This window comes from Amphichorda felina (assembly GCF_050947745.1).
Source record: "Amphichorda felina strain 45539 chromosome Unknown scaffold_4, whole genome shotgun sequence".
In the NCBI taxonomy this organism is placed as follows: domain Eukaryota; kingdom Fungi; phylum Ascomycota; class Sordariomycetes; order Hypocreales; family Bionectriaceae; genus Amphichorda; species Amphichorda felina.
Window position 1 is genome coordinate 1806057 of NW_028145046.1, and position 14981 is coordinate 1821037.

Sequence of the window (14981 nt, forward strand, 5' to 3'; positions counted from 1 at the left end):
GCGTTGTACGGTACCGTTCGTGGAGTTGGATGTTTCCAGAAAGTCAGATCTGTGAGGATTGAGAGAGGCAGTCGCAAACCACTACCCGATCTGACCTGGAGTTTCCCTAATGGTAATAATAGGTAACAAGTTCCCAGTCACGGGATTCGTTGGCGAGTCTGGACAATAAACGTGGAAGGAAGGTTCCACCGTTTGAATGATGATGCAGTGGCCTGGGCTGAGTAAAAACACCAAAAATCTACCAAAACCCCCCATCGCAAACTGATACCCGATTAGGAAACGCCACGCAGATCGGTTGGGCTACCCACTGCCCACAGGGCCACAGGGCCACAGGGCCACAATGCTCCGTAACCCAACAGTCAGTCCACCGTCGCTTTGCTTCCTCGGCATGATGACTAGAAGACACGGTCTATGGGAAGTAAGATCGGCCGGATGCGCTGCGCTGATACCGTGGCGAAGTGACCTTCCGGACACTCGGCACATAGTCGACGCATGTCTGACATCTATCCGTACAGGCTACAGGCTACAGGCTTCTTGGTATCCGTACAGATGTCTGACATCAGTCTCCAGGGTCCGTCGGCAATAAGGTGGGGGCTCCCGGAATCCGGGGATGGGCCATGGATGATGGGCCCATGAATCCACGATGGAGTCGGATGGACCATGGCGATTTGACGATTTCGTGACCCACCCCGAGCTGCGTCAACCACATGGATGGGGGATGAGGTTGCGAGCATGCGTTGCCTCATTCACATGCTGGTATCGCTCTGGACAGCCTTCCATAAAGGCAGCGCCTGGCCCTCTCCCAACCCGCTCCCCTTCCCTCCTGGGCATCCAGAGCAACTCAACCAATTCCCCACCATCTGGTATCCAGCAAGATGAGCGCCAAGCCCAACCCCAAGGACTCGATGAAGTCCACCTGGCGCCAGGACCGCTCCGGGTGGACCATCAACCACTGGTTCTTCGAGATATTCCGCATCCACCCTGTCGACCTTGACAGAGAGGTTCCCGTCCACGAGAAGGAGGACAAGGTCCCCTATCTGTCCGAGATACAAGAGCACCGCTGGGTCCTGGTCCACGCCTGCATCCCCCTGGTCATTCACCAGCTCATAGTCGCCTACACTGGGCGAAACCTGTCTGCCCTCCAGGCCTTCTTCCTCTACCTCGTCGCCTTCAAGGCCATAGCCATCCGCGAGCTCCATGTCCTGCGCCACACCGGCCACGAGGTCGGCTTCCTCGACGGAGATCAACACGAGCGTGACGGTGTCCCCGACGTGGGCGTCACCAAGACTTTCCACTCCCTCGTCTCCACCTCCACCTTCCGTGTGGCCTTCACCGTCTACCTCGCCTACCGCACCACCGAGGCCCCCGCCGATATGAACTGGTACTGGCTGCCCCTCGAGGCCGGCCTCTACGGCATCATCCTCGACTTCTGGTTCTACTGGTACCACCGCCTGATGCACGAGGTCAGCTTCCTTTGGCAGTACCACCGTACCCACCACCTGACCAAGCACCCCAACCCGCTCCTGACCCTCTACGCCGACCACGAGCAGGAATTCTTCGACATTGCCGGCATCCCGCTCCTGACCTACTTCTCCATGAAGGCCATGGGATTCCCTCTGGGCTTCTACGAGTGGTGGATCTGCCACCAGTACGTCGTCTTCGCCGAGATCGCCGGCCACAGCGGCCTGCGCCTGCACGCCGTGCCCCCCAACACCCTCAGCTGGGCCCTGCGTCTCGTAGGCGCCGAGCTCATTATCGAGGACCACGACCTGCACCACCGCAAGGGCTGGAAGGTGGCCGCCAACTACGGCAAGCAGACGCGTCTGTGGGACAGGATTTTTGGCACCTGCCGCGACCGCATCGAGTGCCAGGAGCAGGCTATCGACTGGGACTCCCCGGTGAAGATGCCTCTTCTGTGAGATATAGGTAAAAGAGTGAAAATAGTCCGCCAAGGAGAAAAAAAAAATGCAAAAGAAAAAAGTAACAAAACAAAGACACAGAAAGGGGGAGGTAACAATGTCAGCATCATAGAGGGGGAGGAATGTCTTATGATGGGTTACGCGCTATGATACATGGATGAAATAGAATGGTGATCCCACCGCTCTCAAAAAGCTCATTTCCTCTAGTTGCGTGTGACATTGCACATGAACCAGGATGGTAATGTAACTGTTGATACCCCTTAATGATGGCTCAGGGGTGACGTATTACTTGTACTCCATATCTGTACCTCCAATGATTTGAATGGTGGGGGCACTTAAAATAGCTGTTAGCCAAGAGAAATGCAGATTCATGTTCACATTCAACTATGCTACTTGAGAGACTTTGCCCCCTGCTGCGGTATCATGAAGGAAGAGAAGAAGCGGTCCATGGACTCGTAGTCGTCCACCCGCCCCACGTACGACACGTACTGGTCCGGCCGCAGGATCATCACGCACCCCTCCTCGCGGCTGATGCCAAACGTCTCGTACAGCTGCCCGTGGCCCTCGTGGTACGACTGGTCGTCGACGTAGATCTTCTCGTAGTCCCAGCCGTCGATCTCGTCGAACGGCCGCAGCACCTCGGGGAAGTCGAACGTGTCCACGTCCCACCGCCTAGCCGCGTGCACCGTCAGCACGTCGATGACCGAGTCGTACCGCGCCCGAGACGGGGTGAAGCGCCGGAGGAACGACGTGGGCGACGACAGCTTCTCGCACAGGCCCGCCAGGCGGCTCTTCTGCGCCGCCTGCGAGACGTCGCCGGGGAAAAGAACCACGCGCCAGCTGCCGTTGCTGGGGAGCCGCTCCTGTAGGTGCCATGGGCGGGCGTCGGCCTGGCTGAGGACCTTGACGCTGGGGATTCGCTTGCCCAGCTTGATCCCAGATGCCAAGGCCTGTATTGAGTCCTTGCAAACAATGGGGCTGTCGGAATAATCGACAGCTTTGAGCGTGTTAGTCTTGGGGTTCCTGTAGGAGCATGGGATTGGGGGGTTACGGGGTTCCGAGACTGGTACATACCGGTTCCACTGGCAAATAGGTTGCCCTTCTCAAAGGCCTCCTTGAACTCGTCCATGCTGATGCCTTCCTCGTCCATGATGTCCTTTGCCGGACGGCCCGAGAAGAGGCGCGAGAACTTGTGGTCAAAGTCGATCAAAGCCTGCGCAATGGCCTTGCGCTCAAGCTCGTACGTCTTGAGGATGGAACGGTCGGACAGACCCTTGACAACGTTGGCAATCTTCCAGCCAAGGTTGTAAGCTACATCATGTCAGTTGGTCCCAATATTCTTTGCGGGGGTTTGGAAAATTATGGCAGCTCACTGTCTTGCATGCTGACGTTCATGCCCTGGCCAGCCTTGGGGCTGTAAATATGGTCAGTCTCATGCTGGAATCAAGTATTTCAAGGTATCACAAACCTGTGAGTGTGGACGGCATCGCCGGCCAGGAATACTCGCTCGTGAGCAGAAAAGTTGGAGCCAACACGCTGGCCAATCTGGTAGGCAGTCCACCAGTCGAGCTTGCGGTAGTCGATCTTGTAGGGGGCCATGATGCGCTGCGCGGACTCGAGGATGTGCTGCGGCGTGATCCAGGAGCGGTCGGCGCGCGAGTCCTGGCTGTCGCCGATCTTGCTGGTGGTGGTGAGCTGGATGTAGAGGCGCACGAGCTTGTTCTCGCGCGGGATGACCATGACGCTGCCGGATGACGCCGAGTGGATGGCGCAGCGCGAGCGGATGTCCGGGAAGTCGGTGATGGGGACGATATCCAGCACGCCCCAGATGTAGTCGGTGGACTCGCCCTCGAGGGCGAAGCCCAGCTGCTTGCGCACCCACGAGTGCGCACCGTCGGCTCCGACCATGTACTTGGCCTTGACCGTCTCGACCGTGTTGGCCTTGTCGTTCAGCTCAGCGGCCTTGAGCATGTCGGCGGTGTCGTCAGCAGCCAGGTTGCTGCGGAACAGGCCGTCCTGGGTGACGGTACCGTTGGAGGAGGTGGCCGTCTGCTTGGGAGTGGCCTCCTCCTCGGTCAGGTGCCGCAGCTGGACGGTGATGGGGTAGGCGTCGGGACTCTCGACGAGGGCCTCGTCAATGGCGATGCTGGTGGGCATGACGCCACGCTCGACAGCGAGGTCGCCGCCACTGAACTCGTTGAGGGCATCGAGGAAGAAACGCTCGATGCGTCCCTGGTGCAGGACAACCTGGGAGAAGCGGCTGATGCCCTGGACGGTATCAGGGATGCGGGAGGAGCGGCGCAGGACGCCCTTCTCGTCCGGGTTCCAGAGGCAGATCTCGAGCATGTGGTTGGCCTCGCGCCAGGCGCGGTGGCCGATGCCAAAGGAATCCAGGATCTCGAGGGTGCGGCATTGCAGGCCGTCAGCCTGGCCGTTGAAGATCTGTGGAAGTGTGAGCACATGCGGCGTGGTTGAGCTGAGGGTGAGGCATGACTGACCTTGGTGCCTCGCTTGTCGACGATGCGTGTGTTGACGCCGCACTTGGCCAGCCACGTGGCCATCATCAGGCCGGCTGGGCCCGCCCCCACGATGAGAACATCGACATGGTCGACCTTTGGTTGCATGATGTGTGTGAGGTAGAAGGCCAGGAGGTTTGGTCTGGGAATGATTCAGTAGCCGGGCTGGTGAGTCGTGGCAGGTGGGAAACCCGCAATCTGGAGTATTAATACCCCCAGCGGGCCATGGCCCATCTGCTCTTGGCCCATGGGGGAAGCAGACTGGGGTTGGGCAGCATCGGATGACGGGTGGTGGGATCGTTGATGTGTACGGTATCATGGCCGGGCTATGGATGGATGGATAGATGGATAGGAAGCCGAAACCCCATTCCCGGCTGCGACCGGGTGGCCGGGTGACGGGGTTGGCGGGTTGGCCAACCAAGGAGTTTCACTTTGTCTCGGCCCCTTGTGTATCGAGCCAGCGCAAGGCGTTACGTACAGGTACAAAGGGAGCAACGGAAGCAATCTTGCTTGACCTGCACGTGGACAGATACACCCGGACATGTGCGGAGAAGTTGTGGCAGTTCCGTAAATGGCAAATATGGCGGGGAACCTGGGAGCCACAGGGTTCTGGTGGTGGGGTTGGAGAGAGTTAGTGGGGGTCTAGTGGGGGTTGATGGAGGTTAGTGGAGGCTTAGGGGAGGCTTGGTGGAGGGTTACCCCTGTATCCGCGGCAGTCCAGCGGTCTCGTCCATGGCTTCGGGATCGCCTTGTGCTGTCCTTCGGATGTGCCTCTAGTCAGGCACCGCCAATATAGGCCTCGCGATACGTAATCAGCCCTTCCATTGGCGACAACATGGGCAGTCCAAGCCCCGAAATGCGCACCAGTCTGGCGTCGGAAACGCGCCACTACGTAATCGCATCGGCGTCCTCGGAGGCTGGGGCGTTCTGGGACTCTAGAAGAGCAATTCATCAGTGAGTGAGTGGTAGGTACGAAGTACTCCGTACGTGTACTACCTACGAGTACGAAGCAAGGTCTATGATGAGGCTCCATCTGGCATCTCCCAAAGAGGGGTGACGTTATTATTACCCCAATACTAGCTAGCTTCCACCCCGCATTTGATCAGATTACTATGGTACATACGGCAGTACTCCATACATAGCAGTAGAATCATTCACGGAAACAGCAATTAGACGGGGTTGCAAGTAGTGTGATAGTACAAGTACGAATTCATGTTGGAATTTCCCTTCACCCGCTCTTCTGACTCGCCCTTGTCGCCAATGATATGTTGTACTCCAGCTCCCATTCCGCCTCGGGGTCCCCTTTCCGGGGCACAAACGTCACTGTGAGGCCGTTCTTGACAGCAAAGACGGTGTCATCGTCCAGATACTTGGAATCCGAGTCGAATATCTGCGTCGTCACCGACTGGTGGCCTTCGGCAATAACCTGGAGATGCAACGTCAGCTCGCTACGACTGCAAGAGTCCTATTAGAGAACCAACCATGAAGTGGAGGTGTGCTGGCCGGTAAAAGTGCCTATCAAGCAGACCTAACAGCTTCCCAGCAGGCCCGTCGTCCGGAATCTAACACAGCCGTCAGTTGTCGATCACAATCTGCAATTACCATGCACTACTGACCGGATAGGGTGTGGGCCTCAGGCAGTAGAATGAGTAGCGCCCCTGGTCATCGGTGATGAACTTGCCTCGCAGGTTGAACTCGCGCTGCTTGGAGTCCTGCTGCTCATACATTCCTGTAACAGTGTCAGCCGATCCCTCAAGGTTCCCGTTCCCATCTATGCTGTACCATTTGTAGATGCCTGCCACACGTCCACAGAGGCATTCTTAATGGGCTTGCCGGTTTCGGCCGACGTAACAGTGCCATGGAGGAAGGCGACGATGCCATCACTAGGCGTGTCGAATGTGATGGCGGTGCCATTCTCGCGAATTGGCGTGTCAGCGCGCCAGAAGGGCCCTAGGATAGCGGATGATGTGCCGGTGTCGCCATTCTTCGCTGCCGCCCGATAGGTAATGTCGTCGACCAGCCTTTTAGCTTGAATCAGACAAATCCCCTCAACGGACAAGCCTTGATATCAATGTACTTACGACTCAAGTCCCACTATATCGCAGAGCAGCTGTCCCTCATTCCGGCGGTCGTTGCTCATCTGGCCGGCCCAGTTAATCATCTGGATGGCGGCCATGAGTTCGTCCATGTTGAGCTGAGCCTCGCGCGCAAAGTCATGAATGTGCTGAATGAATAGACCCAGGACCTCGCGCAGTCGCGGGGGCGTGCTGGGGCCCATGGAACTGATGACATGGTCAGTGAAGTCCTGGCCAAGGACATCTTGGTCGGCAGCGGGAGCCGTCTTTGCGGGAGCTGCCATGGTGTTGTGAGTTTGAAGTTGTGCTGCCGTCTCAAGAAATACGGCTTGGGCGTCTATCGATGGAAGTTGGCGATTAGGGATATGGGATATGATTAAAAAGAGCAAGGGCGGGAAATATGAGGGTCTCGACTGGAAATGAGCTCCGGCACATGCAGTGTGGGCTTTAATCTTTATAGGGTCGGGGTGGAAGAGCGGGAGTGGGTGACGCCAGGTGAGATCCCCCCATCCGTGCGCCTCCAAGGCGGCGCGCCCGTATTCGAGCTGGGGGCCCCGGAAGGGCGGACAGACGGAGGAGCACTTTGTCAAGAATTGGCATGGCTTACAGAGGTCGAAGCACCGAATCAACCCTCGATCAAATGTGGTTCTCGAGCATGGCTTGCGGGGATCGGCTGGGGACCGGCTGGGGATCGGCTCTGAACCGATGGGGTTCGGATACAGGGTCACACCCCAAGTGACTATGGTAGGCGGTGCAGCTCGATCATCTGGACTGTAAATTAAACTGCTAGTACTTAAGCTAAGGCAGTTCCTCGCAATGCATCACATTAGTATCTTGCTTGCAATCAGTGCAGATAGAGACGGCCTGGTCATTTGGCGCTGGCAATTTGACAGAGCACCCGATCCGAAGCCGTGTTCCGATAGTCCTGACAGACCCCACGCCATCTTTTCGGAAACCGGGATTCCCCACCTTGTCCACTCTCCACACCCTCGAGGCTCGAGTCTCTACGACGTATGCGGGGTCCCTCGGCCTTTGACGCCAATTCTCCTCGTGGCATTGGTTCGGTTCCTGGTTTCTCATGCGACCCTACGGTAGATGCTGCCCCAGCTTATGCTCTGATTTCTTAGGAGTGGGCTCATCGTATCCTCGGAAACCAGCTTTGTCGAGTGAGGCGCTGTCTGGTTGTTTCAGCCGTTTCCTTTTGCGGGATCCATCCAAGGTGGTAACTGTGCTATGGAGGGACCAAGCACAGCAAACAATGCATGCGCGATTCGTGATGGGAGGCAAGCCATCATCTGATCTACTATCGTTATGTGTGGCCGGGGCCCGCGGGGCTCCTCGGTTCGCCACTTTAGTATCCGTAGGCCATCAGTACTAGTACTAGCATTACTAGCACTGATAGCCCTCCATAGCCCTCCGTAGTACGAGTGCTATTAGTGCTGGGGTCCACCGTGGCAGAAATTGGGGCTTCCCGATCATCTCAATTGAGTCAACCCTACTCCCGGTGCTGCACTGCTGCGCCCAGTCCTTCACTTGATCCTCACCCTCACCGTCCTCCACGTGCTGGCAGCCTTGGGCCCTTGGCCACCCACCCGCCACAGATATGCCCACACGACGCGTCAAGAATAGCGAACGTCGTCGATGCGCCCGGGCATGCACCACCTGCAAGCGTCGCAAGGAACGCTGTGATGGCTCCCACCCTTGCGCCCGCTGTGTTGGTCGAAGGGTTGCCCACGACTGCACCTTTGACAGCTCCCCACGCCCGTTGCGCTCGCCTCTGACGACTCCCGACGACTCTTCCTCCAACATCCACGTCGACCTCGACCAAGACCACCAAGGCCACCAAGATCACCAAGTCCCCCAGACAGCCCCTGAAAGCTGCCCGCCCGGCGACCACTCCCGTCCCGGGGATCGCATTCTGGGCACGCCGTCCGTCCAACAAGCATTTCCCTCGCCGAGGTCAGCGCCCGTTCCCCAGATGTCCCGCCTCATCCAGGATGGCCGGGGCAAGTTCATGTTTATTGGCGATGCCGCCAACCTCTCCTTCCTGCAGACCATTCGTCGCCTCATCAGCGGCTCGCCCTGGGCTTCCCCCTTTACCGACGACCCCATGCGCCACTCCATGGTCGAAGTCGCCCCGGCATCCCCCTCCAGCTGGATCTTGGACATGGTCGAGAACCCGCCCCAGAGACCCGACCACGCCGACGCCAGGTACTTCGCCCTCTGGTACTTGCTGGCCAGCAACCACCTGGTGAGCCTCTTTGACGAGGCTGAGCTTCACCATGGCATATCGACCTGGCTCGGGAACAGCATGGCAGATGGCATGGCCCAGGACCCCATGAGCGCCATATTCTTTCTGGTGTTTGCCATTGGCGCCCAGACATGTCCTGAGAACCGTGATCACCTTGCCGAGAAATACTTCAACTATGGGCGATTCCTGACAGCATCCACCCTCATGGACGATCCCAGCATCCCCGGCGTACAGGCCAATCTCCTCATCGCCATGTATCTTCTCGGAGCATCGCGCCGCAATGCAGCATTCATGTCCCTTGGCACCGCAGTCCGAGCTGCCTACGCCCTTGGCATCCACCGCAGCGACACCAACGCCTTCTTTGACCCTCCCGAGTACGCGCTGCGGGAGCGTCTCTGGAAGGTTGTCCGAGTTCTCGATCTGTTCATGAGCGCGTCTCTCGGCCGCCCGCCAGCGACCTCCGAAACACGCGATACCAAGTCTGATGTCAACTACTCGGCAACCACGGACCTATGCGCCATATTCGAGACGATCCTGACCCAGGTGTATTCAAAGCGCATGGTGTCCACCGAGCTGGTCGAGAATATCAGCCAGCACCACCGACAATGGTCAGCGAGATTCACCAGAGGGCTGGACGCAGACGGCATCCACCCTGACGAATACGTCAGCACGGAGGATAGCAAGAAGATACTGAACATCGGCCTCCACCACCTCAAGGAGGCCTACTACTGGACAATCATGCTCCTAGCGCGGCCCTTTCTAGTCGAGACCATCTCCAGCGCCCTATCTCAGGCCTCGGCCCAAGCACGCAACGAGGAGAACCCAGCACCCCAGTCACCGTCTGATCAGGTCCTCACGCATGCCTGTGTTGATTCGGCGATCCGGACTGTCGACCTGACTCGCATGCTCGTCTCTCAAGACGACGTGCCGAAGCGGCTACCCTTCGTGGTCAACTCGCTATTCATCTCGGGTCTGGTGCTCGGACTGGCACATTTTGGTGATCTGGATCGCGTCTTTCCCCTAGCCGAGAGCCTCGCCAGTGTACAGAGGATGCTCTCCTACTTTTCCCCGCACGATGCCGTGGCGAATAGGAACCTGGCCATCATCAAGGGCCTCCAGGCCTCATGCGCCTCGTATCTCAACCACAGGGCGAGGCGGAAGATGGCGCGACAGAGCCTGCTCATCGGCGGCTTGTTCGGGACTGTCCACGGAAGTAACATTGCGGCATCAGTCACCGGGGGGGCCGGGGCCTCGGCTGTCGAGGGCGAACAAGACGGGTTCTCGTCCTTTGAGCGCATCTCGCCACCGGAGACCAGCGCAGACAGGTTTGATCGGACTTGGCAAGAGAGCCTCCTTGGCGGTGCTCCCGGGACCCAAGGTATCCTAGACCACCCAGGCGAGACCATGAATGGGCTTCATGGCCCAGGCTCCATCACAGACGCCATGCTTCCCATGTCTCCACGGACCCTCATGTTCGACTCCTTTGACAACATAATGCCGTTGTTCTCCACAGTGGACGGCACCCTGCTCCCGTTTGGCAACGAGGATGCCGATGAGACGCCCGACTTGAGCTGCGGGGGTTGATATGACTGCGAGGACCAGCCAAACTCAAACTTACATATGCTCGAATGTGCTGAGGCCCAGAGAACCGACCCCAGAGCATTGATTCCTGAAGTGGAGAGCCGCTTTAACAGATCAATTCCCTAGGCTGGTGGAAGCTGTCGCCATCAAATTGAAGGAGTCCACGGACTACTATCACGACGCCATCACCCTCGTACCACAGTGTTATAGTAAAGAGAGGCTATCCCGCATGGATGAATATTCAGCCATCCCAAGTCACAACCTACGTGTCTCGCTGCGGGGCAATACGATGGAAAAGCCGCGTTGAACCGGTCAGTGTCACGCGGCCCATTTCCGATAAAGAAATGTTACGAAATGCCACGCTGAGGTGGATGTACATCATGTATGGATGGCCCCATGCCCCACACAAACTGACCAACAATGGAGGCTTGATTTCCGATCTCGCAATCCCCTCTTATTAGTACTAGTACTATTAATACTTGAACTTGTTCCCCCAGGCGCGTTCCGGATCACGTCACATCGTCACATCTTCACACATCTTCACATCCGCTTCAGTCTTCTTCCCAATCGGCCACCATGTACTTGCGCGGGGTTCACGCGGAGAACTGCCTCCCCATCCTGCGTCGCATTGTGCGGGAGAACCCTCTGGGCCTATTCACAACCGCCATCAGCTCCCCTTCTTTCCCCTTCCTCCAGGCAAGCCACATCCCATTCGTACTCGACATCGAGGATGAATCCAGCGAGACCGAGCTCGGCAAACTGCGGGGGCATATCGCGAGGCCGAACCCGCAGAGCAAGGCCATCATAGAGGAGGTCAGCGACAAGCAGACCAAGGTCCTGGAGCACGAGGTGCTGGTCATGTTCACGCCCTCTGCCCACCACTACGTCACTCCCAAGTTCTACAAGGAGACGAAGCCGGCGACCGGCAAGGTGGTGCCCACGTGGAACTACACAGCCGTCCAGGTGTACGGTCGGGCCACGGTCTTTGTCGACCCGCAGTCAGAGGAGACGTCGGCGTTCCTCGACTCGCAGACCCGCGCCCTGACGGAGAACAGCGAGACGGGCATCATGGGCTACGACGGCAAGGGCGGCAACCCGGCGCCGTGGGACGTTTCCGACGCCCCGGAGAGGTACAGGGAGCTTCTCAAGAAGAACATCATCGGCGTCGAGATCACGATTGACCGCATGGAGGGCAAGTTCAAGATGAGCCAGGAGATGTCGGACGGGGACGTCGACGGGGTCATCGACGGGTTCCGGAACCTGGACACTGAAACGGGGCGCGAGATGGCGGACACCGTGGAGCAGCGCAGGGAACTGAAGAAGGCGAAGCAATAGATGTGGCAGACAACAGCGGAGGTTTGCGCTAAATACAATATATGCGCTACCTGTATGAGCTATTTGCGCACAGTGGAAGATGAGCCTTGCCAGAGGTCACGCTCAACGGGCCCTTATTAGTCTTGAGAAGCCCTGCGAGGGTCAGTGAGCAGAATCACGAGGCAAGGTTCAACTCAGCCCCGCTGCGAATCGCTCATGAGACCGCGCATGCGTCGTACTATTCAGCTCGGCTTCGCTGTTGGCGATGGCGATGACGACTGGCAACTGCTAGTACTGCGCGCTAGGGAAGACGGGCCATAGTGTGGTTCACTTTCAGCGCCGCGCCACGTTGTTGTAAGACATTGGACCCAGGCAGAATCGACGGTGGCGTTCTTCGGGAGAATGGTGTCTGTCCCAGTTGCTTGGGCCAATTCAGGGAGGCCATTTGCGAATACCGGCTGAAGTCCCGGGTTCCCGAGTCTGCGCATTCTGGTTGAGCAATTCCACTTCAGGCCAACCTGGCTTGGCTGACAAGATATCCAATCCGGCGTCAAGAATCGGCGTCGGATTTCTACAGGGATTTCCATCATTCCCATCATTCCCATCAAAAAAAGAAATGCAGTCGTTTACCAGCCGGCGGTACTGGCGGGATTGGATTGTTACTTGCACCCACCATGTCAGCTTTTTGGGGTGCTGTGGGCAGGGGGCCTGCGATGCGTCACCACAAGGATCCAAGAGAGGCATGGGTACGGAGTAGTAGACGGGTAGCATCTGCAGCGAATACTGCATAGAGGCGCCGAGGCCAGGCCGCACCTCGTGCCGGTGAGACCTGGTACCTTGCATCTGAATCAGGATGATGTGCATGTCCGGATTCTGGGGATGGACATGCTGTGGACCACTTGGACAGACGGCTGGGCGGTTAGGGGTTCAGAGGTTGTTGGTCCTGGTGTCTTCAGCTGCTGATCCTCACGCCTCCTACCATGGTGGTGGATTCGTGGTCATTTGAAGAACGGCGCTGCGCGTGCAAATGACTTGGAATCCTTCACGATCCTATTTTTACTCCATCTGTACACATCTGACCTGCTAGCAAGGGCCACTTGCTCGATCCAGCCCAGGCTCCCTTTATCCCCCCCCCCCCCCCACTGCTCCTCCAGGGTCTGTCCAGCTATGGTTGCATCGTGGGGTATCTCGCGGCCTCAATGCGGTCCCAACGCGGTCTCTCACACTCAGGGCGGCCGTCCACGGGTAAATTAGACGTGGGCGTTTCGGGGAATTCTCACGTTCTGGAGCGCTACCGACCTTGGCGGTTCCTGAGATCGCTTTGATCGCTCCCGCTTTGGGCGTCGCACCTGGCATGCCCACGAGCTTGAGGTTTCATGAGTACGACCGAGCGAATCCGCCCGCTCCAACAGCAAGCCGGCCCGGGAACTGAGAACGGCAGGTGTCGGTAGGCATCGATCTGACCTCCGGTGAGGTGACATGGGCATGAGAATTGCCGTGCATTGCGTGGCAGGGGGATATAGGATCAGGTGCGCAGGCTGTCCTGCTGGAATGCTGCCTTTCGAGGGAGGCCGTGAGCAGGCAACGCAGTATATAAGTCGGCTTCACGCACCGCTTTACCTAGGGGAACCTGACCATCCTCATCCCACACTCCTTTACAAGTCTCCAACCAGCGAGCACCCCCACACTCTGCCACCAAGATGCGGTTCTCCTCCCTCTTCACAGCCCTCCTGGGCTCGGCAGCCTGCGCATCCGCGGCCGCGATCCCCTCCAAGTCGCCCACGACCCGTAACAGCGTGACCAAGATCCGGCCCGGAAGCGTCAAGGACATGATCGTGTCCGAGGAGACGACCCTCAACGGCACCCACCAGGGCGACACGCGCATCCTCTCTGCCTCCGACGTCCATGCTGCTGTCAACTCCCTCCCGCTGCACTTTGTCAACAACTTTGGCGGCGACATCAACGCCTACGTGACGGGCAAGGTCCCCGGCGGCGCCGTGGTCTTTGTGCGCGCCGATGGCAGCCTCCTGTACCCCAGCTCGGGAGGCTCCGAGGTGCCCGTGGACATTGGCCAGGACATGAAGATCCCCCTGGCGGCTGGCGAGGCCCTCGACATGGACCTCCCCACCGCCCTCGAATCGGGCCGCGTCTACTTCGCCGCGGGCGAGCTCCAGTTTGGTGTTGTGCTCGGTGCCGAGGGCGAGAGCATCGTCCAGCCTGCGCCCAACAACCCCTCGGATCCCAGCGCCGACCTCAACTGGGGCATCGTCGAGCTGACCTACAACGAGGACGGCTCCCTCTGGGCCAACATCAGCTACGTCGACTTTGTGGGCATGCCCCTGGGCATCGAGCTGATCGGCAACGGCAACGACACCCAGTCTGCCTACGGCGTCAGCGGTGATGCCGTCGCCCGCATCTGCGAGACCCTCCAGGCCCAGACCGACTCTGACGGCCGACCTTGGGCTTCCCTCTGCATGGGCGGCGACAGCGGCCCTGTGCGTGCCCTCTCGCCCACGGCCTACACCGACATCGACTCGGAGGGCTTCAAGGACTACTACGACGACTACGTCAACGAGGTCTGGTCCAAGTACAGCTCGTCGCCCCTCGTCATCAACACCCAGACGCCCGCCGGCTCCGTCAACTGCCAGGTCCAGGACGACCAGCTCGCCTGCGACGGCGACAGCCGCGCGTACCCCAAGCCCACCGCCTGGGACATCTGGGGCTGCAACTCGGGCCCCTTCACCGTCTTCGGCGAGGACAACGACATCCACGAGGCCGTCGTCCCCCGCCTCTGCGCCGCCTTTGTGCGCTCCACCCTGCTGCTCGACGGCGGCGACACCCAGCCCAGCCTCGGCCAGGAGTCCTACTACACGGCCGACCCGACCAACCACTACAGCCGCGCTGTGCACGAGCACGAGGTCGACGGCAAGGGCTACGGCTTCGCCTACGACGATGTCAACCCGGATGGCAATGAGAATGCCTCGGGCACGCTGGCGTCGGAGACGCCTGGCATGCTGACCGTCTTTGTTGGCAACCCGCCTGAGTAAATACTGGTGATTATGCATCAGGCGTCTTGCTTGCTTGCTCGGCAGGCTCTGTATATTTTCTACCTTCTAAAGGTACATATTTCGCCTTTCACATGTATATAGTTAGACCATCTTCACAAGTACATACTCCGATCGTTCACAAATATATATCGAATTCTCACAAAGCTACAAATGGGTATCAAAGCGATTTTTATTTACACGAGAGACTCTTTTACTCAAGAGACCCATCATCCGCTCATTGTCCTAGACTGACCCCGAGGCTTTGATATCAAGGAGAA

At 58.4% G+C, this 14981-nt stretch overlaps 6 protein-coding genes across 6 annotated transcripts; 4 read left to right on the forward strand and 2 right to left on the reverse strand.

Annotated features, from left to right (window-relative positions):
* Nucleotides 1-875: 875 nt before the first annotated feature.
* ACO1O0_004346 (sterol desaturase family protein) lies at nt 876-1919 on the forward strand (the record flags this gene model as incomplete). Its single annotated transcript, XM_083193786.1, has 1 exon — nt 876-1919. One exon carries the CDS (start codon nt 876-878, stop codon nt 1917-1919), a length of 1044 nt encoding a protein of 347 aa, XP_083050734.1.
* Nucleotides 1920-2308: 389 nt separating this feature from the next.
* ACO1O0_004347 (FAD binding domain-containing protein) lies at nt 2309-4543 on the reverse strand (the record flags this gene model as incomplete). Its single annotated transcript, XM_083193787.1, has 5 exons — nt 2309-2916; nt 2994-3230; nt 3293-3333; nt 3388-4361; nt 4418-4543. 5 exons carry the CDS (start codon nt 4541-4543, stop codon nt 2309-2311), a joined length of 1986 nt encoding a protein of 661 aa, XP_083050735.1.
* Nucleotides 4544-5663: 1120 nt separating this feature from the next.
* On the reverse strand, nt 5664-6794 carry ACO1O0_004348 (uncharacterized protein; the record flags this gene model as incomplete). Its single annotated transcript, XM_083193788.1, has 4 exons — nt 5664-5861; nt 6052-6164; nt 6218-6456; nt 6517-6794. 4 exons carry the CDS (start codon nt 6792-6794, stop codon nt 5664-5666), a joined length of 828 nt encoding a protein of 275 aa, XP_083050736.1.
* Nucleotides 6795-8488: 1694 nt separating this feature from the next.
* ACO1O0_004349 (fungal specific transcription factor domain-containing protein) lies at nt 8489-10345 on the forward strand (the record flags this gene model as incomplete). Its single annotated transcript, XM_083193789.1, has 1 exon — nt 8489-10345. One exon carries the CDS (start codon nt 8489-8491, stop codon nt 10343-10345), a length of 1857 nt encoding a protein of 618 aa, XP_083050737.1.
* A 573-nt stretch (nt 10346-10918) lies between these two features.
* Nucleotides 10919-11677, forward strand: ACO1O0_004350 (FMN-binding negative transcriptional regulator; the record flags this gene model as incomplete). Its single annotated transcript, XM_083193790.1, has 1 exon — nt 10919-11677. One exon carries the CDS (start codon nt 10919-10921, stop codon nt 11675-11677), a length of 759 nt encoding a protein of 252 aa, XP_083050738.1.
* Nucleotides 11678-13356: 1679 nt separating this feature from the next.
* On the forward strand, nt 13357-14703 carry ACO1O0_004351 (uncharacterized protein; the record flags this gene model as incomplete). The annotated part of the gene is made up of 1 exon (XM_083193791.1): nt 13357-14703. The coding sequence occupies one exon, from the start codon at nt 13357-13359 to the stop codon at nt 14701-14703; it is 1347 nt and encodes a 448-aa protein (XP_083050739.1).
* Nucleotides 14704-14981: the final 278 nt, after the last annotated feature.